The sequence below is a fragment of the Haematobia irritans genome, chromosome 2 (genome assembly GCF_050003625.1).
Source record: "Haematobia irritans isolate KBUSLIRL chromosome 2, ASM5000362v1, whole genome shotgun sequence".
Taxonomy (NCBI): Eukaryota; Metazoa; Arthropoda; class Insecta; order Diptera; family Muscidae; genus Haematobia; species Haematobia irritans.
The window spans coordinates 68,478,068-68,502,890 of NC_134398.1; the positions used below are offsets into that span (position 1 = coordinate 68,478,068).

A 24,823-nucleotide genomic window follows, 5' to 3' on the forward strand; every position below is an offset into this window, starting at 1 on the left:
TAGGTATTGATGCCCTCTATCAATATCCGTTGTCACTTTTGTGTAGGAAGTCCATTCCTGGCCTCAGCGCTGGAAATAGTGTCCTGACCACCAGTGCGTCCAACAGTTTCTGGAAAATTTTGTTCTACACTCGGCGTTTCCCAGATACATGTGGTATACCAAATTGTAGGTATTGATGTCTTCTACCAAGTTCCGTTGTCACTTTTGTGTACGAAGTCCATTCCTGGACTCCACATGGGAAATAGTGTCCTGACCACCAGTACCCAGTAATAACCAAGCTAAATAACATTGAACTGGCACATGTGGCACATTAAATTGTAGGTAAAGATGTTCTCTACCATATTCTGTGTAAAAATCGTTGTTTTTAAGCACGGAAATAAATAAATTTTATTAAATATTCTGTCTGTCCGTCTCATATTAATTCAGTTTTTGTCGTCTCTGTGTCACCCTGTTATTTTTTTCGATAACCTTGTTATCGAAAGTTAGCGACGTCGCTATCTTCACGCAGTTGGTCAGTGGACCAAAGTTACGGAACAAGTACCGGTCAGAAATAATTACGTTTTGAAAAGTGTGGCAAATTAATATAATTCAAATATATGGATTTGTGTTTCAGTTGTTTACAGGTTAGGTACTTTCCTTAATGTGATCATGACATTTTGGTAACATTTCAAAGGCAAAGAGCAAAACTTTATATCGTAATCTTGACAGTCGTAATTTTACAAGCTCTCCAAATCGACTGGATTCATGCATTTAAGTAGATTATACATGTTCATGGTACAATGATTTATAAGATACCCTCTAGAACAAAAATAGCAATAAAGACATAAAAGCAGCTCATCACAACGTCAAATTACATGTCAGTAAAAAGTAAATAAACAAACACAAAAATGTTTGTTTTGATTTTGTGTTACTCGTGAGAAATGTTTCTTATGCGTTTTACAGACTATAAGTTATTCCGGACGGAATGTCGGTGTTTGTAAAGAATCTTACAGTGTGTCGGATCGATACGACTTGTCGGCGATGACACATCGGTAAATGTGTTATCGATCCCATAAACATGCAGCAGTATCGATTATGCCTTCGGACTTAACTTATAATGTGCACAATATATGGGATATGTTCGACACGAGCACTGTCGTCCGGAATAACTGATAGTCTGTAAAGCGCATTATTGGTATGGAAATGCATTGTGACTGCGTGCAATATTTTTGGAATTTCTGTATCCAGTGATGCTTACTGTTTGGGGCATGTACTCGCCCAGTAACGCTGTTGTTGAACAAACCCCCTCCAATTTTGATCGACTTGTGGTTCAAGATGATACCATTTGGGTTATTATCAGAGTCTAGCCTCACAATACAAAAAAAAAAAAATGGCCAAAGCTTTGTAGTAGGAGCTGTGGATGCTGATGAGCACAAATATTTGTGTTAAACTAACCTACAATTAAGATATTTCGTGCTAATAAACGCTCGCCCACGGACTACAATGGACAACGTACGGAAAAAGCTATAGCGGATCCGGCTTTGGCCGAAGCTGAGAAAAAAAGTTCAAGCGGCTTTTGGAGGTGGCAGCAGTGGTATCTCCTCTAGTGGAGATAGTGGTAAAGATGACGTCATTGAATTGACAGACGATAACTTTGATAAATTGGTCAAGACAAGTTAGAGCAGCTACAGAACTAAAGGGTAAAGTTAAACTGGGTGCCTTACATGCTACGCTATATCAAAGCAAGGCTGCTGAATATGGTGTACGAGGCTATCCCACAATTAAATACTCATGCGATGCCCAAGAGTACGATGTTTGATGCACAACCTCTTACATTGTCACATGTGGCATATGTACCCGCCCCAGAATTGGTAGATATTATCGATGAATCCTCATTTTATGATGCCTGTGAAGGCATCTTACCTTATATAAATGACTATGATGCAAAACAACTCAAATAGAATCTAAATTTTAGACGTTAATTACAACAACATAATTTAAAAATATAAACAATATTTTTTGGCATTTTGATGAGCCGTTCAAAGTCACCTGATGAAATAAGGCTACTTTATAAATCATTGTATCATGATACAGGTTCATATACTTTTCAAATACCGCTTGCAATTAAAAATACTTTGTTATTCCGTCTCTGTTACGTTGGGCCATTTGTTGCCACCTCCTTTTTTCTTTAAGTTCCGATTAGATAAAAAATTGGTTATCCGATTTATGAAAGCCGGCTGCTTCAAGTAATATTTTTGCTAGTAAGTCTCATCCTTACGCATTTCCGATGTCCAAGGACATTAGAACAACTTTAACTAAAGGAGTTATAGACCTGATTATCTCGAAGGTTATGCCGTCGTGACCTCCAGCTGATCTTTTGTTCTTTTTATTTAGTCATTCAATACTTCGAAGGCCAGGTCATTCCGGCACTTGATTTTTCAGGATGTTTAGATAACTCAAATTATTCTCTTCATTCCCAATGTTTTTGACACTGCTTTTACTGCCTTTGGATTTTTGTTTAGTTCCGTGTAGGAATCTTTTTTCGCTTGACCTCATCTTTCCAAATTGTTTCTTATTAGTGAATCTTTCGTCGGAACCAATTCGTTCCGAAACAACACAAGACTAGCTAAACTATACAAATTGCATTACAGTTTAGAATGAACGTTTTAAGGAACTGGCGAAATGTGCAAGCTATTTTTAAAAGATACTCTAGTAGTAGTACAATATATGCCTTAAGTTCGGCATTTGGAAAGTGTGGAGTCTCAGTAATTCGTGTCTCCGGACCGCAAACAAGGCATGCCCTTCGCAAAATAGTTCGCAATAGTCACGAGCTAAAACAGAGATACGCACACCTGAAGACATTGTACCATCCATTGACAAATGAAATAATTGATAAGGGTCTAGTAATATGGTTTCCCGGTCCTGCATCTTTTACTGGGGAAGATTGTTGCGAATTTCAAGTGCATGGTTCGATCGCTGTTATAAATGCAATTATGGATGCTTTGAGCAAGATATCCGGTCTACGGCCAGCTACGCCTGGTGAATTTACGAAGCGGGCGTTTTTTGGAAATAAACTAGACTTGACTCAAGTTGAAGGTTTGGCTGATCTTATTCATGCGGAGACTGAGGCACAGCGGAAGCAGGCAAGTAAGTAGAAACATCTGTATAATGAAAATAACAAACGTGCTTGTTATAGGCATTATTGCAAAGCAATGGCTCGCTTTCACGAATCTATGACAATTGGCGGAAGCGTTTGATACGTTGTGCAGCGCACTTAGAAGCATATATTGATTTTGGAGAAGACGAAAACATCGAGGATGGCGTAATATTACAGCTTACAAATGAATTGAAGAAGATAAGCGAAGAAATCAAAGATCATTTAGATGACAAACGACAAGGAGAATTACTAAGAGATGGTGTCCGCACTTGTATTATAGGGGCTCCTAATGTAGGAAAAAGCACTTTTCTAAATGTGTTAAGTCAGCGAGATGTAGCCATTGTTTCAGACATAGCTGGAACCACAAGAGACGTTATTGAGTCAACTCAAAATTTTGATGGTTATCCCGTTCGTTTTATTGATACTGCAGGTCTCAGAGCCCATGCAAATGACACAATTGAACAACAAGGTATTTTGAAGGCAAGACAATGCGTAGAAGAATCTGATCTGATCTTACTCATTGCCGATGCTTCTCATCTCAAAGACCATGGCATACTAAATTCGAAATCTATAGAGAAATATTGTGTAGATTATATGAAACAGATTGAAATGGACGAAAAAGCTATTACTAATAAACCCATTCAGATTATCATTAATAAAATCGATTTACTGTCCCAGCATGAAATTGACGTCATTCAAAAGTGTTCAAGAGTTATAGGTATATCGTGCAAACAAAACATAAATATGAAGGAATTTTCAACCAAGTTTGCAAATATTCTTAAGGAAATGTAAGTTGCGAATTATGTTCCTGGAAAGGCGATTGATTTAACTGTAAGATAAACTTTATTTTCAGTTGCGGTTCACCTCTAGCTGAAGCCCCTCGAATTACTCATGCGCGATACCGGACGCAATTGCAGCGTACAATTGACCACATCTCCATATTTTTATCGGAATATTCTCCAGATATCTACCCAGATATGGCCATTTCTGCTCAAAAACTTAGGTATGCCATCAAAGATATTGAACGTATAACAGGACATGTCAGTACGGACGAAATATTAAATGTAATCTTTAAAGACTTTTGTATAGGAAAATAGTTCCACCAATAGTATGTATTTGCCAAAAACGTCGTCGCCAATGATTAGTAAAGTATAACTAAATATCAATTAATGTTCCCCTTTGTTTTTTACTTGGTCCCGCTTCATCATATTTGGCTCTGTTTGCTGTATCGGTAAACTTTCCTCCCTTGCGTTGTAACTGTTTCTCAATAATACGTGCATTATTTGCATAACTGTCAGCAATTTCGCGCTATAAAATAAGATATGAGAATAGTTTCTATAGAGATTGAAGTGTTGATAGTGCTTACCGCTTCGATTTCATCTTCTTCTTCGTCAATCGTTGATACAGTAACTGAACTAAATTTGCCCATGTTTTTAGTGTGTCGGGTAACCATAACTTTTTCCGACTCTCCCACATTAATCTTGGAAGGATTGGAATCCAAATTTAGGTGTATATCATTTTTCGTTTTCACTAGTGCATGGTGTAATACAAACGTATTCTCAGAGTTAGGGTCATGTCGGTAATAGATGGGAAGTTTGCATGATTTGCACTAGAATAAATAAAAAAAATGCGTATTTTTCAACCTCAAAAGACTAAAAACCGGATTGGATTAAGAATTTATAAATCAGTACGAATTCCGAGTTAGGCCTATAATAATCAGCTTACATTAAAACGATATTGCTTCTCAATTCCCTTTTCTCTCCTTTTTATATATACAATATCGCCATCGTGATATGTTAATTTATGGGCATGTTTCCTGCCGTCTATAACTCGTGCTCCGTCTGTGCGTCTCAATGGCAACTTTTCGAGCGTACAATCTGAAAAATAATGTTCAAAATTTGTTTGTCTATTAGTTTATTCATTTACCCAATATTAATGCAAGCTTTCCACATAAACAGTAGTATATGTTTAATGGTGTTTCCTCATTATATTCTTCTTCCTTGGAATCGGAGCATACAATACTTCGGGAGACGACTTTAGGCATTATTATTTTTGTTGATATTGTTATCAACTGGGAAGTGAAGAAATAAGTTATCGAATATTTCCACCAGTGTTGTCGCTACTTTTCGATAGCAGAGTTAACGACAAAAATAACAGGGTGATAAAGACGTCAAAAACTGAATTAATAAAAGACGGACAGACGGAATATTTATCGTGCTTGTTCTGGTATAAGGTGGGTACTATGTTCGGTTTTCGAGTTGAAAACCACTTTATTTTCGCGATTACTTTTCCTCAAATAATCAAAATTATAAATGAAAACAAACTTATTCCTGTAAAGTCTTGTCGAAATCTAGAGAAACAAGAAACAGCGCATCAATTGAGTTAATTTATCTGATTTATATTGAACTTTTTAATAAGGTAACCACGAAAATTTCAACGCGAAAAGCGAACATAGTACTTACCTATACACATGTATAATTTTTGTGTGGTGTCACACTTAAAGGTGTTCTGGACTACACTTTACACCGTCACAGAAAAATGTACACGTACATTTGTTCTGTGTAGGCTTATTGCACGGTGATTGTATGCAAAGAAGAATTTTATAGAAAATAAATAACCCTGCCAGCATTTCAAAGTTCCATTTCATCCTAATCGCTACCACAGACTCGTAAATGTCACCACAACCATCGCGAACTGTGATCAGCATATCAAAAAGTACAAAATGTACATGAAAGTATTTTGCCATCACTACTATTAGAAGAGCCATTTTATTTTTTGTGAAACGCTAAGCGCAACCAGCTTGTTATATTTTATTTAAATAAAAACGAAAATAAAGTTCTGAAAACATGGATATTACGCTTAAAATTGTGAAAGGTATATGGTGAACAATTTTCGACTTTCCAAATAGAATAAAGTGATCGTTTTTCAAATATTTTTCCAGGCACGCTGTCTCCATCGAAAATAAACAAACTGGCTGATAGACGCTGCAATATGTAACTTGCTACTTAAAACTCAACATCATACTTTTATTAATGCAAAAAAATATGTTAAATGTGATGTGATAGTCGTATAAATGTTATATTTATGAGAATTTATAATTGTTTAATAAAATTAATAAACATCTAAACAATCGTGTTTTACTTGACCACATTGATTCTTTTACAACTATCTTAAAATGAACTTTGTCTGATTGTTTGAAGGGGCTCTTATTGGCGTCCTTCTAAATGTATCCAAAAGGGCATCTAATAATTGCACTAATGCGATACTTTTTTGTAGTAACTTGGCGTGGTACAACTTCTCAATAGTGACGGCGCTTTTCCGAGGAGTTTTGGATATCTTATACGACTGTTTTCGACGTAGTGGGGATTCTCAGAAGCGCCCCCAAATTCAAAAAATGTTGGTAGGGAACATATTCTGAAATTTGAATGTGTTTTCTATATATTTTGCAAATTTTATTGAGCAAAATCACTTATATATGGCACAACACACGGTTATTATTTTGTGTAGATTACCCTGCCAGCATTTTAAAGTTCCATTTCATCATTATCGCTACCACAGATTCGTAAATGACACTGCAACAATCGCCAACTCTGATGGGGGAAGAATATGAAAATGTATGAAATTTTGTTACAAGAGCCATTTTATATTTTGTGAAACACCAAGCGCAGCTAGCTTCTTATAATTTATTTAAATAAAATCGATAATGAAGTGCTGAAAACATAGTTATTTCGCTTAAAATTGTAAGAGGTATATTGGTGAACCAAATGGAATAAAGAGATAGTTTTTCAGTTATTTTACAGACACGCTGCCTCCATCGAGAATAAAAACAATGGCTGATAGACGCTGTAACATGTAACTTGCCACTTGTAAATCAACATCATTCTATTATTAACGAAAAAATTATGTTAATTGTGTTGTGATAGTGGTATAAATGTTATATTTATAAGAATTTAAAAATGTTTAATCAAATTAATACCCTGCCAACATTTTTTGAATTTGGGGGCGCTTCTGAGAAATCCTTATACGTCGAAAACAGTCGTATACGATATCCAAAACTTCTCGGAAAAGCGCCGTCACTATTGAGAAGTTGTACCACGCCAAGTTACTACAAAAAAGTATCGCATGAATGCAATTATTAGGTGCCCTTCTGGATACATTTAGAAGGACGTGAATAAGAGCCCCTTCAAACAATCAGACAAGTGCATTTTAAGATAGTTGTAAAAGAATCATTGAGGTCAAGTAAAACACGATTGTTTAGATGTTTATTAATTTTATTAAACATTTATAAATTCTCATAAATATAACACTTATACGACTATCACATCCCATTTAACATATTTTTATGCATTAATAAAAGATTGATGTTGAGTTACAAGTTGCAAGTTACATGTTGTAGCGTCTATTTGCCTGTGCTTTTATTCCAAATGGAGGCAGCGTGTCTGGAAATATATTTGAAAAACTTTATCACTTTATTCCATTTGGAAAGTCAAAAATTGTTCACCAATATACCTTTCACAATTTTAAGCGAAATAACTATGTTTTCAGCACTTCATGATCATTTTTATTTAAATAAATTATAAAAAGCTAGTTGTGCTTGGTGTTTCACAAAATATAATATGGCTCTTGTAACAATAGTGATGGCAAAATACTATCACAGTTGGCGATTGTTGCAGTGTCACTTACGAGTCTGTGGTAGCGATGAGGATGAAATGGAACTTTGAAATCGTGTTTTATTTGGCCACAATCATTCTTTTATAATGATTTTTGTATACAACTATTTTAAAATTCACTTTTTCTGATTGTTTGAAGGGGCTCTTATTGGCGTCGATCTAAATTTATTAAAAAAGGCACCTAATAATTGCACTCATGCGATACTTTTTTGTAGTAAGTTGGCGTGGTACAACTTCTCAATATTGACGGCGCTTTTCCGACGAGTTTTTGATGTCGTTTACAATTGTTTTCGACGTGGTAGGGATTCTCAGTAGTGCCGTCAAATTCAAAAAATGTTGGCGGGGTACTCACAATTAAATCGCAGGAAAGGTGGCATAGATCTGGTATCTCAGCCACCTTTTCATATGAGCGAAGCACATAAGAAGAGTATTGGAATTTCTTTTAGCACCTCAAGACTTTATTATGCTGTACTAAATGAAAACAAATCTATTACATATTATCGCTACGTTACCTACAGCCACCACTACGGTCCGCAATAACTATTTTGCGATTTAGTACATTTGTCAATGAGCCCAAAACAGAGTTGATTTTATTTTTTCACTCTGACCACTTTACCCCGCTACGTTTGACCAATGTATATCGTCGTATCTTGGTCATAGGGACTATTTTTATTGTGCGGGTGAACGGGATCGAGTAAGAAAATTATTAATTTCGTCGTCACGTCGTCGTAATTGAAATGCAATAATTTTTTAGTTTTCAATTCCTGTGCAAATTAATTGAAACATTTATTTAATACGTCGTCGTAATTTGCAATGGCTGCAAAGTTTTACAAACTTGGTGGGTGACTTCAACTCCTCTACCTTTGCTTAAACTTTTATTGGTATCAAATGACGATCGAAGTTTACTTCTAAAATAAAATAATAAAAAAAAATTTATATAAAAATATAAATGTTTTAAAATTCAAATTTTTTCGATCAATGTATGTCCGAGAGATACTACAACTGGACAGTAGAAATAAATAAAAAATAATCAGCGAATTACTATACATATAGGGACTTGATTAAATCTGTTTATTATTATATCTAGATATCAATCGCACTGAATGGGAAATTCCCGATAATTATCAACAATTGCAGTCGGTTGGAAGTGGAGCCTATGGGCAAGTATGCAAAGGTATAAAACATAGTAAAACGTAGATAAATTGAACACACCAATTTTCCATTGATAAGATAGCTCTAATATAATGTTTTTTTTAGCCATTGTACGAGGATCCAACATGAAAGTTGCCATAAAGAAATTGGCCCGTCCCTTTCAATCAGCTGTACACGCCAAAAGGACGTATCGCGAGTTGAGACTTTTGAAACATATGGATCATGAAAATGTAATTGGACTGTTAGATGTATTTCATCCTGGACAACCATCTAACTCTTTAGAAAATTTTCAACAAGTTTATTTGGTAACGCATCTTATGGATGCAGATTTGAACAACATCATAAGAACACAAAAACTATCCGATGACCACGTCCAGTTTTTGGTTTATCAAATTTTGAGAGGTCTGAAATATATTCACAGTGCTGGAATTATTCATCGCGACCTAAAGCCATCCAATATTGCTGTAAATGAAGATTGCGAACTAAGAATTTTAGATTTCGGGTTAGCGAGACCAGCCGAGAGTGAAATGACCGGATATGTTGCTACACGTTGGTATAGAGCTCCAGAAATAATGTTGAATTGGATGCATTATAATCAAACAGTCGATATATGGTCGGTAGGCTGCATTATGGCTGAGTTGTTGACAGGACGTACGTTATTCCCTGGAACTGATCATATACATCAATTGAATTTAATTATGGAGGTTTTGGGCACACCACCTGAGGATTTCATGCAAAAAATTTCCTCTGATAGTGCTCGTAATTATATTCGTTCGTTGCCGGTTATGCAAAGAAGAAATTTCCGAGAATTTTTCCGTGGTGCGAATCCTTTAGCAATTGACCTCTTAGAAAAAATGCTTGAATTAGATTCAGAAAAACGTATAACAGCCGAACAAGCATTATCCCATCCTTATATGGAGAAATATCACGACCCAACAGATGAACAGACATCGCCTCTGTATGACCAAAGTTTCGAAGATATGGACCTACCTGTAGAAAAGTGGAAAGAACTAGTTTTTAACGAAGTTTTAAACTTTAAGCCATTGCCAGCTTTTGCCGACATTTTGAAACAAGCTCAAGCACCTAAGCAACAATAAGAAATGACAATAAGAAGGAATAATAGCGAAATTCCTGTTTTGCCTTGCAGAAGTAACTTCAAAATCTTCAATATGTACTTAACCTCAATATGATACTAAAACGTAGTATTTTTGTATTTTTCGTTAAATTTGATTGATAACCAACCAATGTGAATGTTGTGACGATTTTTAAATAAAATTGCCTTTAATTTTTAATATATGTATGAAAATATACACCACATGTGGACAGTATAACGCTTCTTCATTGCGTTTCTTATGAATATTTGTCCCTAGCTCCATAAAACTATTTTAATTTTCAGGGAAATTGTTATTTTAATAAATCAAAAGCTTTTATGTTCAAATCAGCCGAAAGGACCCTAACTAAAAGATATTTTTTATTTCCAATATTTGTATTAGTTCCAAGACTGCATTGTATTAGTATTAAACAATATCAGTCACAAATCCTGTTATGATATGTTTCATAAATGTATGAATTGACATATATCTAGAGGTGCATATTTTAATATACATTAGAAGTAGCGACTTGGAAAGAACTTCCATTTTTTGCTGGGAGAGCTTTGTAATCATTAAGAGGGGTACAGAGGGGGGCAAAATTTCAAACCTTTTGATTTGAAGGATTCACTTGGTTGGGAAAAAATTTATTTGAAATTTAAGAGCATGCATTTGAAGAAAAAATGCAAATGTGGTACGATGAGAGAAAAAATTTAACGTATACAATTTTTTCCCTCCTTTTTTAAGATTTTGAGTTTGCTTGCATTCGGCCATCTGACGTACTCGGTAGTTGTGTCAATAAAATCCAAAGCCGTTGGTATAAACTGTTGCCATCCGAAATTTATTAAGATTTTTCTGCCACTTTTAGTAAACCATATAACGCACATATTTAATACCATACTAACAACAAGCGAGTTTCCGAACTGCTGGAAACATGCTAAGATTCTTCCTATCCCTAAGAATGTTGATGGTACATAACATCGTCCCATATCTATACTGCCTTATCTTTCAAAGGCATTTGAAAGAATTATACACATTCAGATCTCTGATAATAAACAATCGGGGTTCAGGCCAAAACACAGTTGCGTCATAGCGTTGGTTGATGTTGCGGATGATATTTGTTGTTCAATAGATGATGCACTTGTCACTTGTCTCACGTTATTGGACCACTTTAAAGCGTTCGATTGTGTGAGCCACGAGATACGAAACTGAAATTCTTCTTTAATTTTTCAACAGCTGCTGTCTCACTAATTTCATCTTATCTGCGGCAAAGAACACAGGCTGTGGAAATTAATGGTACAATTTCCAGACCTTTAACTGTTGCTAAGGGTGTACCCCAAGGATCGATATTGGGCCCTCTCCTTTTTTGCCTTTATATAAATGATCTTCCGAGCTGTCTAAAGTTTTCAAAAATTCATATATATGCTGATGATGTGCAAATCTACCTGAGTTGTAAAAAATCTGAGTTAACAGATGGGATCGACAAATTAAATTTGGATCTACTGAACATACATGAATGGGTTACAGAAAACAGTCTACATATTAATCCAAATAAATCAAAACTATTAATCATGAGTAATCGTACACACGTCGTTTCGTCTGATCTATATGTTAAAGTTGGTAATGAAACCATTGAGAGAGTTAATACGTCAAAGAACCTGTGAATTATTTTTAATTCCTCATTAACTTAGAAAGATCATGTTTGCACCACTACTGGGAAAATTTTTGGTATGCTCCGTACTCTTTATCAAACACAATATTTCACACCACTGCACATCCGCATACTGCTTGCAAAAACGTATTTAATGCCAATAATCCTTTATGGCTGTGAACTGTTTGATGCTTTTAGTAAACGTCGCCTTGAAACAGCATACAATGCAATCGTTAGATGTGTAGAATTTGCGCAACTATTAAACATCAGAATGTTAATTTTGCTTCAAAGGATTATCTATACCAAAGAACCAAAATATCTTTATGATAAATTACGTTTTGGGAGATCCAACAGAATAATTTTAATTATTCCACAACAACATCACCTACTAGTATCTGAATGGCATTCTTATTCAACGCCGTTCGCCTATGGAACTCTGCCTAACACTAATACTAACCTATTCACACTATTTTCATGATTATGATAAAATATCTCTATTTGCTGTGATTTGTAATTATAATTGTTGATTTGTAATTGTAACTTTAAATGATTTGAAATTGTAAATCGTACCGTGCCAGCATTTCAAAGTTCCATTTCATCCTCGTCGCTACCACAGACTCGTAAGTGATTTCATAAACAATCGCCAACTGTGATAGTATTTTGCCATCACTATTGTTAGAAGAGCTACTTTATATTTTGTGAAACACCAAGCACAACTAGCTTCTTATAATTTATTTAAATAAAAATGATAATGAAGTGCTGAAACATAGTTATTTCGCTTAAAATTGTGAAAGGTATATTGGTGAACAACTTTTATTTTATTTATTTATTTATTGAATCATAAAGTAATACCAAGCCTTCAAGGCCAATAAATATATTAATCTTAGCAAGTACCTGAGCATTAAATAATTCTGTGATAAATCTAATATTTAATGACTATTTTAGTCTAATACTAAAACTAACGCGGCTCCCCAGCGATAACAACAAAAGTTTATAATATTAAGATAAAAAGGGGTGAAGACTTTCCAAATGGAATAAAGTGTGCTTTTCAAATATTTTTCCAGGCACGCTGCCTCCATTGGGAATAAAAGCACTGGCTGATAGACGCTACAACATGCAACTCAACATCAATCTTTTATTAATGCATAAAAATATGTTAAATGGGATGTGATAGTCGTATAAATGTTATATTTATGAGAATTTATAAATGTTTAATAAAATTAATAAACATCTAAACAATCGTGTTTTACTTGACCTCAATGATTCTTTTTCTGTTTGCAAATAAAAAAATTAAATTCCTGCCTAATTTGAACGCGGAGTAAACATTTTTTTCATCGCCAATCATTAGACTACATGGCTGTTTTTACAAACTTCAACTAATGGATAAAGTCGATTACAGAAAATCGAAATAAAAATGCAATCGTTCCCAACTAATCATCTTCGATCAGTGTTGCCAGGTTCGGGGGTTCCCCCACATTTAGGGTTTTTTCACGTCTAGGGGTATTTTGAGGGGTAACATTTATATGGGGGGATTTTTGGTTGTAAAAATATCTTACATCTTATAAAGTGGAGCAATATATATATATGTATATGTATATATATATATATATATATATATATATATATATATATATATATATATATATATATATATATATATATATATATATATATATATATATATATATATATATATATATATATATATATATATATATATATATATATATATATATATATATATATATATATATATATATATATATATATATATATATATATATATATATATATATATATATATATATATATATATATAAGAATTTTAAGACCAGCGAAATTCCCTTTTGTTATGAAGTATTTTCTAAAGGAACAAATAACCACGAATTTGTGTAGTGTATCACTACAGGACTTTTTCACGAAATTTGGGACCCTTTTTGTACTATTTAAATTCCTAATTTTTTTTTGGTTTTTGGAAAAAATGTAGACCAATTAAAGTTTTTTTCTTAAGATTTGGGGGGAAGAATCAAAAATTAGCTGGCAACACTGTTTTCGATTAACAATACTGGAACAAATAGTTTACAAAGAAATTAAAAATATGAGTTGTTTCGTTGTTCTAAGTTACTAAAAATAAGGCCCGAGAACAAGGATACGTATAATTGGAATGTAATATAAAGAGGCAGCAACTATACGAAAAATGAATAAATGCAGTACATTCTTACTGTTTCTCCAGAAACAGTTGATGATTCTACGTTTCCGTTTCAAGTCATTGGGTATTATATTAGCAACTTGTCTGGGCTTGCAATATATATTGCTGTATTTTATGTATCAACCTATACAACCTTTATCAAAACTCGAGAGTCCCACAAGTCCGGAAACACTGGTATTTGTGATTAAAAGTTAAGCTAAAGTTTGGGATTAATAATTTTCTAATGTATTGCAGTTAAATGGATGTTTCTTTGATGTCGACCCAACATTCTTTTCACCTGATACGCCCGAAGTAATTAATTTCATGGAACAAAAATGTGGATCTATTGGAGAAATGAAAGGGTTTGCCCATGTTGAAGCCATGGTAAAGACGGTAGAAGAATGTAAAGAGAACTGTGTTGGAGTACATTTCAAGTTTCCTAGTAAAGACGGAGAGAAAACTCTAGAGTACACTATTTACACCAACCGAATGAAACTTTCCCCAAAAGAACATTACGTGACAGATAGTTTGGATGGGTCCTTTAGCCGTAAGTCAAATTTAAATAATTGAATCATTTGAAAAAACGGACATATCAGTTTCCCTGTTGCGTTTGGAATATTATTGGCAAATACAATTAAAGGGTGATACGGTCAAAATTTGGTCAAGGGAAAACGCGTGTAAATCGGTGAAATCGTTTATTTAAAAAATCAAATTAAATTTCTTTTTCAAGTTCAATTAGTATAAAATTCAGGAAAAATATTCAGTTAGGCTTTCGCTTTTCCAAATCCGAATTGCCGGGCCTCACGCTTGACACCTGCCATCAGATTTTGTACAGCCACCTTGTCCACTTCTTCGCCGCAGAAAGCCAGTTTGCCTTGAACTGCTGCTCATCCTTAGCAGTTTTTTTTGTCTTCTTTAGGTTCCGCTTGACAATAGCCCAGTATTTCTCAATTGGGCGGAGCTCTGGCGTGTTGGGAGGGTTCTTGTCCTTGGGAACCACCTGCACGTTGTTGGCGGCGTACCACTCCATGGCCTTTTTACCGTAATGGCAAGATGCCAAATCCGCCCAAAACAGTACGGAACAACCGTGTTTCTTCAGGAAAGGCAGCAGACGTTTATTCAAACACTCTTTCACGTAAATTTCTTGGTTGACAGTCCCGGAAGCTATGAAAATGCTGCTTTTCAAGCCACAGGTACATATGGCTTGCCAAACCAGATATTTCTTTGCGAACTTTGACAGTTTTATGTGCTTGAAAATATCTGCTACCTTTCCCCTTCCTTTTGCCGTATAAAACTCCTGTCCCGGAAGCTGCTTGTAGTCGGCTTTGACGTAGGTTTCGTCGTCCATTACCACGCAGTCAAACTTCGTCAGCATCGTCGTGTGCAGCCTCCGGGATCGCGCTTTGGCCGTCGTATTTTGTTTATCATCGCGATTTGGAGTCACTACCTTCTTGTAAGTCGATAGTCCGGCTCGTTTTTTGGCTCGATGCACGGTTATAGACGATAAACCCAGCTTATTTGCGGCATCTCGAAGAGAGAGGTTAGGGTTTCGCTTGAAACTACCGGCAACTCTCTTTGTCATCTCAGCGGCTTCCGGTTTTCGATTTTCCGCCGATCCAGACTTCCTGGCTGTCGACAAACGTTCCCCAAACACTTTAATTACATTTGTAACGGTTGATTTGGCAACTTTTAGCGATTTTGCCAGTTTTGCGTGCGAGTAGCTCGGATTTTCGCGATGCGCGAGCAAAATTTTGATACGCTGCTCTTCTTGCCTTTTGACAACTGAAGAGTGAATTCCAAAATTAAAATAGGAGCAACATTCTACACACGCACACCTTCAAAATGAGGGGTGTTCAGATTTATTAAATGCAAAATTGAAAGAAATACGTCAAGTTTATATTGACCAAATTTTGACCGTATCACTTTCACAGAAAAAAATTTCACGAACATTTTTCCACTTAAAATCTTAATTGAGTTTTAAAAAATATTCAATTAAAAATTTAATTGAATCAACAAATTTTATAATTGAAATAAAAATCAATCACACAAATTAATAGTATCAATTAATTTTTTAATTGGATCAATAAATTTTTTAATTGACTGTCAATTAATTTTTTAATTGATACTATCATTTCTGTGATTGAAGACATTTCAATTAAAAAATTAATTGGATCAATTAATTTCGTGATTGATTCAGAAAAAAAAAAAACATTTTGTGCTTTAACAACTATCATTTTAACTTGCTAAAAAAGCATACTCAAACGAAAATGAACAGTAATTTTCATAATCTGACGTCGTGATAGATTTGAATTAAGCCAGGGCAGCACACGCATAGATTTGGTGCTGGACCGTAGACTAGGCTTTGTCCATCTACATTTACATTAACCCCATTTGACTCAAAGTAACTAGTGGTATCAAATCAGATTTTAACATACTTATCAGTTATATTTTTCATTATCTGCTCAGTTTAATTAACCAGATGCGACCGCCATCTTATTCCGCAAATCTGAAAATCTTGTTAAAAGAAAAGTATTTTTATCTCTAATGCATATTTCGAACGAACGTCCCTTGTGAGACAAAAATGAACTTTATTCAAATCAATGAGTGAAGACCGATATTGTCAGCTTGATGAAATAGATTTTATTACAAAAAAGTTCAATGGTTATTTATTTTAGAATAAGATAAGAATGCCTAACAACTATATAATATGTCCAAGCGGTAGAACAACTGTTGTTAATCACAAAAAAGAACTAAGGAATTATTCAGCGTTGTCTCAAGCACATACAGTATCGGACAAAACATTTGCATCTACAAACTTTTCAATATTTTGCCATAAGAAAAAAAATTAGTGTCACAATATTGCGATTTTTTTTATTTATTTATATGTTATAGACTCTAACTAATATATAAGAAGAAAAATTAAATTTATTTAATTAATATATAACATTTTATGAGGCTAAATAGATGCTAAGTACGAAAATGGATAAAACAAAACAATTGCAACTCATAACATCTTGTTTTCTAAGGCTTAATATTTTTTATTTTTTTCCGAATCCTTTATTTTCAATGCCAGTTATGCATCATCAGGGCATGGACTTTATCAAATGTTCAATTGCATCTTGTAATATATTATTCCATGCACTCTGCAGACGCATGAAAAAAGTCACTATTTCTTATATTATCTACATAAATATTTTTATCCACAATTGGCCTAAAGATTTTGATCGGATTAAGATGCGGTGATGAGGGAATCCACAACATTAATATTGTAATGCGGAAACCACGTTTTCAAAAGCTTTGAAGTGTGTTTTTCGTTTGTTTTGGGTCGTTATCCTGTTGAAACGTCGAACGTGACGACATTTCCCATTCGGTATATGGTTACATAACATCTTCAAGAATGTTACGTAATGTTATGTGACGTGGGCCGCTCCATACTTGACAGTCTTAGCAAAAAACTGTAGCATATTTCCTCTGTATCGTTTTCCTCCATTTTGTCGGGTCCAAATAAGAAGTACATGTTGGAAACAAACATAGTACTGACCTTTAAGTGAAATAATTTTCTGTTTTTAGAAGTGCGTGCCCAGAAAAAAATGTTGAATTTAGCCACGAAATTAACTGACCCAATAAAAAAGTTAAATTTCGCAATTAATTTTCTTGATTGGTTTTTGTTTTGATTATTCAATTCATTGAATTCATTTTTAGTTCTGTTCAGATCTCAATATAGATCTAGATCTGGCCCAATTTTTTTTTATGTATTTTCAATTTTTTAAATATAACTCTGTACATAAATTTTTAAATAATCTAATATTTTTATTTTTTGAATTTTTATATTAAAGTATTTTTTATAAATACGACATGTGGTATATCTAATAAAATTAAGTTGGTATTTTTCAGAATCTCGAGACTATATACCATTTATCAGACTTCAACATTCCATTGATTTGGACTATATAACTCAACTAACGAATATACAAACTGATATTTCGTTACAAATCGGATCGATGCCTTATATGCGTGGTGGTTATTTTCAAAATGAGGCTGGCATCAATTTTGCATACCTATTCCCAATTTTTTTTATTGTTTTACTTGACAGTACATTCTTTTTACCGTTGGTGGAAGAAAAACAAGATGGTCTGAAGGTGAGTGATTACCATTAATATAACTTCCACATTTTAAATAATGTTTTCCTTATTTTACTTTTCAAGGAATTTCTGGTTATTGCTACTCCGTTATCTTATTTGAACGGAATAGCATTTTATGTCACACGCCTGATTATATATGTGATATACTCTATATGTGTTATAATTGTGTCTGCAAATTATAATGCTTTGGGGATTATACCAGTCTTTTTCGTGTTCCTCTTGCTATTATTCTTTATCTTGGCAATTATGTCATATACATACCTCATATCTGTTTTCTTCAACACAGGTAATAAGTTACTACAAACCATTACTATATGCAAAAAATATATATTTCGAATTTATTTTTTATAGTATTTTATGCTAAAACTGTGGGTAATATCTTACTTATTTTACCAATGGCCTTTATGTTTATTACCAATAGTATATGGAAGGCTGATGTATACTTGTTCAGCGCGAATTCCTTTATTGAAGCATGGAATAGCTTTCAGATTATGGGAAACAAATGTAAGTATTACTCATAACAATTCTCGTGAATTAAATTAAAAATCTCTCAATCTCAAAACTTTATATTTTAGATGAGAATTTTGACGTATCACTTATATTTGATAACGTTACATCGGATTCGTTAAGCGTTTTCAGTGTTTACATAATTCTTCTAATACAAACCATTGTATATAATCTACTCTATGTTTATTTAGTAAACGTATTTCCAGGACCCGGTGGTATAAGGAAATCGTTTACTTATTTTTTGGAGGTTTGTTTAGTCAAATATATAATGAGATCTTAATTTAACTAATTATTCCTCAGCCAAAATTTTGGAGGAATCCTGAACGTCATGAATACATCACAGATGAAAATAGTGCAGATGCAATAATTATTGAAGATTTGGAAAAGAAATTTAAGACAAAGGGTCGTAAAATAGTGGTTGCTGATCGTTTAAATATGGTGATCAAAAATAGACAAATTACCGTTTTACTAGGGCATAATGGAGCTGGAAAAACTACTACTATTAATATGATAATGGGTAAGTATTTGTATTTTTAAAACAGCAACGACGATATTATCATATATATACCATCATGGTCCAAATACAGAAATTGCTTTTTCCTCTAGTGTTAAGTTAACAAAAGATGGGACATTGACAGACGTCATACCAAAAGTCGAATTTTCATTGTTAGCTCCATGTTCAAACGGTTTATTTCTCAAAAACTGTAAAGCAATGTTTATTTGTAACATAGTCAATCTTTGTAATGAGTATTGCTCTTTGGATCGCAATTTATCCGATCCAGTTGATATTCGTCATGTAATAACACGACATTGGTTTACATTTGTAAGTAAAAAATTTACCCTATCTGTCAACATACCCCTATAAAAATTGATCCCAAGCTCTTGAACATATATTCAAGTTATTACAAAAATTTGAATAACAGTAAATAAATATAAACTAAACATTTTTATGTAGTAAACAACGGTGTACAATAAAGAAATGATAATGAAATATATTAAGAAATACTAGATATAGTAAGGACAATGCTTAATGAAGTTAAAGAAAATTTCTAGCATCTAGTTCTGAATGCATTAATAGGAAAACAGAAGAGAAATTTGTCTAAAGTTGTACGATTTGGAATTTCAAAAAATACGAATTTTGACCATTTTTTTCGAAAAATGTACATACAATCTTTCGGTCGTAAGATTTTTTTCCTAAATTTCTCCCAAATTGTTTTTCTCGTTTCTTATAGAGCACCAAATTAGAATATGTTTGAAGCTTTCATCGTCCATTTTGGTCAAGTAGTATATGAGCTTTTCTCATCCCAAAATCGGCAATTAATTTGAAGCAGTTTAGTGCGTTTCTGTGAGATGAGGTCCACTAAATATGTACATCATTCTTCATTGTATCGATTGTATTTAACAGAAAACAATATTTCCAAAGTGTTATGAAGAGAATATTTTAAACGCTACAAAAATCGCATCACGTGTAGTTTTGAAAAACGTTGTGAAGGGAGCACACTACAAACACTTTTTAATTATATGCAGCATGTATAATTTGCATCAAAAAGTTTGAAAATAGATTGTGCTAAATAGTTTTTAAAGACATATGTTGACTTTATGCGTAATATGGATGAGTTGAGTTCATTAACAATGAATTTTCACAATCTAATTCACATCGCCGATGTTGTTCATAACATGGAAGCTCATGCTTTTCAGCCTTTTATCTTGAAAATAGTATTAGATTTATCAAATCCATAATAAAAAAGAAAACTACAAGTATTTCACAACTAGAATTATTTACTACGGATAATAATTCAAATTTCACTATTGGAAAAGTTTTGAGATGTTATGAGAATAATATATTATGGGTCTAATGGAAGAACGCCGGAAATATAAAACTCGAATTATGAGTTATACTACGTAATAAATAGATAAATACAAACTGCTTTACGCCATGCGAATATCTCAATGACCAATGAGATAATCGTCTTAAAAAATAAAGGAAGCTGCTGGTATATACTACAGAGCAACACCAAAAGTATTATACAATGAAAATAATCAGGCTGTCTTAGATACAATCGAAAAGAAAAATATATGGATAAACTACATAAGAACTGTTTTCACTGTCGAAAATCGGACAAATTATGAAAGACCAGTAGACGAACAACCATCCGGGACATCTATCACCAGAATGGAGGTCGAAACCACAGTAAGACATTGCGGACCAGACGAGATTCCGGTAGAACTGTTAAAATTAATAGATGGTAATAACATTAACCTTCTTGCAAACCTCTTCAATTATATCTACGAAACTGGTAAATACCCTCAATGCTGGCGCACTTCCATTTTTATAACCATCCCTAAGAAGAATCGCCCAAAAATAAACAATGACTATCGGCTAATAAGTTTAATGAGCCATGCACTTAAAGTATTTCTAATGATTATTCACTCTAGAGTTTATCGGAAATGTGAAAATGCCATGGGGACCTCCCAGTTTGGTTTTAAAGAAGGGATGGACACACGCGAAGCATTCTCTCTACAGGCCTTAGTTCAAATGTGCAGAAATGCACAAAAAGACATGTTCTTATGCTTTACTGTTTATGACACGGTCCAACATGACAAATTAATAGAAATTCTATTGTCCATTGGAATTGGCACAAGTTAATCTTAATGGCGAAATGACCGAATATATTGAAAAAAATAAGATTTGCCTATGATATCACTCTTATAGCGGACAATATTTCAGGACTTCAAGAACTTGCAAACAAACTGACCACATGCTGCGAAAACTACGGTCTAAAAATTAATATTAAAAAAAATACATGATAGTCAGTAAACAGCGGACATAACTTTAAACATAAATGGAATTAACGTGGAAAGACTTAAATATCTTGCAGCTATAGTCAATGACGAATGGGACAACTCCAGAGAAATAATACGCAGACTAGAAATGGCAAGGGATTCCTTCCTTAAATATAAGAAAGTTTTTACCAGCCATGATGTAAATTTAAAAACAAAAATTCGTTTTATGAAAACATATGTGTGGTCTGTTCTACACACAAAAAAAAAATTGATTTCAATCACGAAAATCGCGGATTCAATCATTTTTTAATTGAAAACCAACACGATTTTCAATTAAAAATTTAATTGAATTTTGTCAAGGAATCAATTAATTGTGTTATTGAATCGATTAAAAAAGTGATTGGGTTTTAACATAAAATTCAATCACAGTTTTAATTGAATCAATTAAAATGTTTGTTAATTTCGCGACAAAAATCAATCAACTATTTAATTGATTAAATTAAAATAATAATTAATATTGACTATACATTTCAATCAATAAACATCTTCAATATTTAATTTTTCTGAATTATGCTATAGAGTAAAGAATTTGGTTTTTGTGTGTTTTGTTCTAAAATAAGTTAGATATACAATTATGATCAATAACAACTAAAGGGTTAAAAAAATAAACTATATAAACCATTATTTTCTTTATATGTAGATGCGCCTAGATTTCCAATAAATCAGCAGCCTGTAAGCTAAATTAGTTTTTCTGAAAGAAAATATTATAATTCAATTTAATTTTGTTCAATTAAAAGTTAATTTTGTTAAACATTACACACAAAAATTTTTTTTTGATTTCAAACACGAAAATCGCGGATTCAATTATTTTTTTAATTGAAGTGTCTTCAACCACGAAAATGATAGTATCAATCACCCATTTTGATTGAAAACCAACACGATTTTCAATTAAAAATTTAATTGACTTTTGTCACGGAATCAATTAATTGTGTGATTGAATCAATTAAAAACGTGATTGATTTTTAACATAAAATTCAATCACAGTTTTAATTGAATCAATTAAAATTTTAATTAATTTCGCGACAAAAATCAATCAACTATTTGAATCATTCAATTAAATAATTAATTGAAATTGGCTATAAATTTCAATCAAAAAATTTATATATTGCGACCCCAAAATCGTATTTAATTTTATTTGAAATAAAAGAAAATATGTGTTTCTTATAAAACATATTTAAAATTTTATTATTTTTTGAATTATGCAATAGACAAATAAATTTGGTTCTTGTCATTTGTGGTTTGTTCTAACATAACTTACAAATACAATTACATAAATTATATAAATCATTATTTTCCTTATAATAATAACCATGTTAGCATGGTCCTTCTAATATGTAGATGCGCCTAGATTTCCAATAAATCAGCAGCCTGTAAGTTAAATTAGTTTTTCTGAAAGTAAACAGAATAATTCGAATTTAATTTTGTTAAATTAAAAGTTAATTTTGTTAAACATTACCTGCATAGAATATCAAGTTCAATTCTTAGTTCCAGGTTGCAGATTTATAATCTTCTTTTGCAGTTGTAGTCTTTTAGCATAAAAAGGTGTATTAAGGAGCTCGGTAATTTAATTTTAGTAACAATTCCTTTCCAAAATTTCCGCACATTGAAATCGTCTATTAAAATTTGAACCAATCATAGACAAAAATAATGGGAAAGCAATGTAATATTTGGTATTATATTGATGATACTTTGCAAATTCTAAAAATAGAAAAAATATATAAATGGGAAATACATATTTTTATTATTTTCGGATATTTTTCATTTTTTAAATCCAAAACAAAGAACTTTTTTACCATTACATAATTCAGCTCATTAGTTTATATATCAGATATACTGCTCTCTACTTGGGTTTAAACTGAAAAAGGCAGGTAAAACAAAAATACAATTTAATGCCAACGCCACTTCGCAACTTCAAGGTGAATCTTCCAACAAACCCATACCGCTCTTGGTTTTAAGAAAACTAGGAGCGAAAAAAAATTCTAATTTTAAAAGATCAATACGGTACCCACTTTTTTGTTGCAAACATATTCTTACATATTTGATAAAATGATGGAGTTTATGGGATTGATTGGTCAATTTCACGAAATAAAATTGGTTACTAAAAGAAATGAATAAAAAATATATTATTTTAGTCCGTTTAATGTAAACAGGCTTCAATGGAAAACGGTATTCACATTTCTTACCTTCAATAAACGTAGATTGTTTTCCATTTTTACAATACGACAAAACACAAACACAGGTAATTTCAAATGCGTTCTCTCATATATTTTTTCAAACCTTTACCACGTGGCCATTTGTTATTGCACACTTTATTTATTTCAACCCTTTGCTATGATTTGTTGTTGCGTTCAAAATATTTATGTACACATTTTCAATGCAGCAGACAGAATGTCGCCAATCATGTTTTTCAATTTACGCGAAAAACAAAAACCCAACCGTTCGTTACAAGTTACTTCTACAGACTGATCTCTCCATCATACAATGTTGAATAAATACCCATTCTCTTGTTCTCTTTTCGCTCTTTCCATTGCTCAAAATTATTCAATTTCAATCACAAAAGTGATTGGATCAATCACACGTGTAATTGGAAACGGAAATAATTTTCAATTACAAACGTAATTGAAAAATTTATTAACAAATTGATTGTATCAATTAATATTTTAATTGGAAACGTAACAAATATCAATCATTTTTAATTGGGTTTTATTCGAATTTGATTAAATAATTAATTGAATCAATTAACATATTAATTGAATCCGTTTCCAAATTCAACTGTTTGATTGAAAAAAAAAAACTTCTGTGATAATTTTTTGTGTGTATTATATGGCGTGGAAACGTGGACCTTGAAGTCTGTAGATATGAAAAAACTAGAAGCCTTCGAGATGTGGACATACCGACGCATCCTTAAAATATCATGGACACATTTCATATCAAATAAAGAAGTTCTAAGTTGATTACATAAAGATAAAGAACCACTGAATACTATAAAGAGACGAAAAACATCATATTTGGACCACATTATGAGAAACCAGAAGTACAAGCTGCTACAAAATATCCGTGTGAATATTGAAGGAAAGCCTAGTAGAGGGAGAAAACAACTTCTGTGGATCAACAACATTCAACAGTGGACCGGCTTAAGCGAAATCACAAATCTGCTAAGCGAAGCCAGAAACAGAGAGACTTTTGCCGATATTGTAGGCAATATATGATTATATATGCACTAAATAATAATAATATTGTATTTGCATTTTGGTCGCCAACATTAGAAAATCGAATAGGCAAATAAAGAAGAGAATAAAGTTCAGTTCTTATTTATTAACATAAACCAATCTGAAGTTACGTAGTAAGGCACATAGGTTGGGTTAAAGTGGCAACCCGATTAAGTTTCAGGCTCACTTAGACTATTCAGTCCATTGTGATACCATATTAACAAAGTATCTATTAC

At 32.8% G+C, this 24,823-nt stretch overlaps 4 protein-coding genes across 6 annotated transcripts in view; 3 read left to right on the forward strand and 1 right to left on the reverse strand.

The window, feature by feature from the left end:
• Window positions 1-493: 493 nt before the first annotated feature.
• Window positions 494-4,306, forward strand: LOC142225423 (5-taurinomethyluridine-[tRNA] synthase subunit GTPB3, mitochondrial). 2 transcript variants are annotated; one of them, XM_075295169.1, is made up of 4 exons: window positions 494-623; window positions 2,559-3,122; window positions 3,176-3,924; window positions 3,990-4,306. In XM_075295169.1, the coding sequence occupies exons 2-4, from the start codon at window positions 2,637-2,639 to the stop codon at window positions 4,231-4,233; spliced, it is 1,479 nt and encodes a 492-aa protein (XP_075151284.1). In that variant the 5' UTR covers window positions 494-623; window positions 2,559-2,636; the 3' UTR covers window positions 4,234-4,306. The 2 variants fall into 2 exon arrangements, with proteins under 2 accessions (XP_075151284.1, XP_075151283.1); XM_075295168.1 differs by having other exon boundaries at window positions 504-623; window positions 2,631-3,122.
• On the reverse strand, window positions 4,216-5,232 carry LOC142225424 (STING ER exit protein). The gene is made up of 4 exons (XM_075295170.1): window positions 5,063-5,232; window positions 4,862-5,013; window positions 4,503-4,745; window positions 4,216-4,444 (listed from the first exon to the last, which is right to left on the reverse strand). The coding sequence occupies exons 1-4, from the start codon at window positions 5,178-5,180 to the stop codon at window positions 4,292-4,294; spliced, it is 666 nt and encodes a 221-aa protein (XP_075151285.1). The 5' UTR covers window positions 5,181-5,232; the 3' UTR covers window positions 4,216-4,291.
• Window positions 5,233-8,416: 3,184 nt separating this feature from the next.
• On the forward strand, window positions 8,417-10,250 carry p38b (p38b MAP kinase). Its single transcript, XM_075295171.1, has 3 exons — window positions 8,417-8,644; window positions 8,894-8,980; window positions 9,064-10,250. Exons 1-3 carry the CDS (start codon window positions 8,620-8,622, stop codon window positions 10,053-10,055), a joined length of 1,104 nt encoding a protein of 367 aa, XP_075151286.1. The 5' UTR covers window positions 8,417-8,619; the 3' UTR covers window positions 10,056-10,250.
• Window positions 10,251-13,751: 3,501 nt separating this feature from the next.
• Window positions 13,752-24,823, forward strand: part of Eato (Engulfment ABC Transporter in the ovary) — a 96,801-nt gene continuing 85,729 nt past the window's right edge. Inside the window, exons 1-7 of one of the 2 annotated variants that reach the window (XM_075295173.1) lie at window positions 13,752-14,080; window positions 14,141-14,432; window positions 17,780-18,024; window positions 18,091-18,313; window positions 18,379-18,531; window positions 18,603-18,781; window positions 18,835-19,051. In XM_075295173.1, coding sequence (XP_075151288.1) covers window positions 13,895-14,080; window positions 14,141-14,432; window positions 17,780-18,024; window positions 18,091-18,313; window positions 18,379-18,531; window positions 18,603-18,781; window positions 18,835-19,051 — 1,495 coding nt within the window. In that variant the 5' untranslated portion in view covers window positions 13,752-13,894. The remainder of the gene's footprint in view (window positions 14,081-14,140; window positions 14,433-17,779; window positions 18,025-18,090; window positions 18,314-18,378; window positions 18,532-18,602; window positions 18,782-18,834; window positions 19,052-24,823) is intronic. The other variant, XM_075295172.1, reaches the window with a different exon arrangement.

What these genes read in the sequence shown, in the direction of transcription:
- LOC142225423 (XM_075295168.1), top strand. Translation starts at nt 597, where the DNA reads ATGGATTTGTGTTTCAGTTGTTTACAG. An exon ending in TGTGTTTCAGTTGTTTACAG is followed by an intron (nt 624 to 2,630) that starts GTTAGGTACTTT and finishes ATTGCATTACAG; the next exon opens with TTTAGAATGAACGTTTTAAG. An exon ending in CTGAGGCACAGCGGAAGCAG is followed by an intron (nt 3,123 to 3,175) that starts GCAAGTAAGTAG and finishes TGCTTGTTATAG; the next exon opens with GCATTATTGCAAAGCAATGG.
- LOC142225424 (XM_075295170.1), bottom strand. Translation starts at nt 5,180, where the DNA reads ATGCCTAAAGTCGTCTCCCGAAGTATTGTATGCTCCGATTCCAAGGAA. An exon ending in AGAAGCAATATCGTTTTAAT is followed by an intron (nt 4,746 to 4,861) that starts GTAAGCTGATTA and finishes TATTTATTCTAG; the next exon opens with TGCAAATCATGCAAACTTCC. An exon ending in AAGAAGATGAAATCGAAGCG is followed by an intron (nt 4,445 to 4,502) that starts GTAAGCACTATC and finishes CTTATTTTATAG; the next exon opens with CGCGAAATTGCTGACAGTTA.
- p38b (XM_075295171.1), top strand. Translation starts at nt 8,620, where the DNA reads ATGGCTGCAAAGTTTTACAAACTTG. An exon ending in TGCAAAGTTTTACAAACTTG is followed by an intron (nt 8,645 to 8,893) that starts GTGGGTGACTTC and finishes TATTATATCTAG; the next exon opens with ATATCAATCGCACTGAATGG. An exon ending in CTATGGGCAAGTATGCAAAG is followed by an intron (nt 8,981 to 9,063) that starts GTATAAAACATA and finishes TGTTTTTTTTAG; the next exon opens with CCATTGTACGAGGATCCAAC.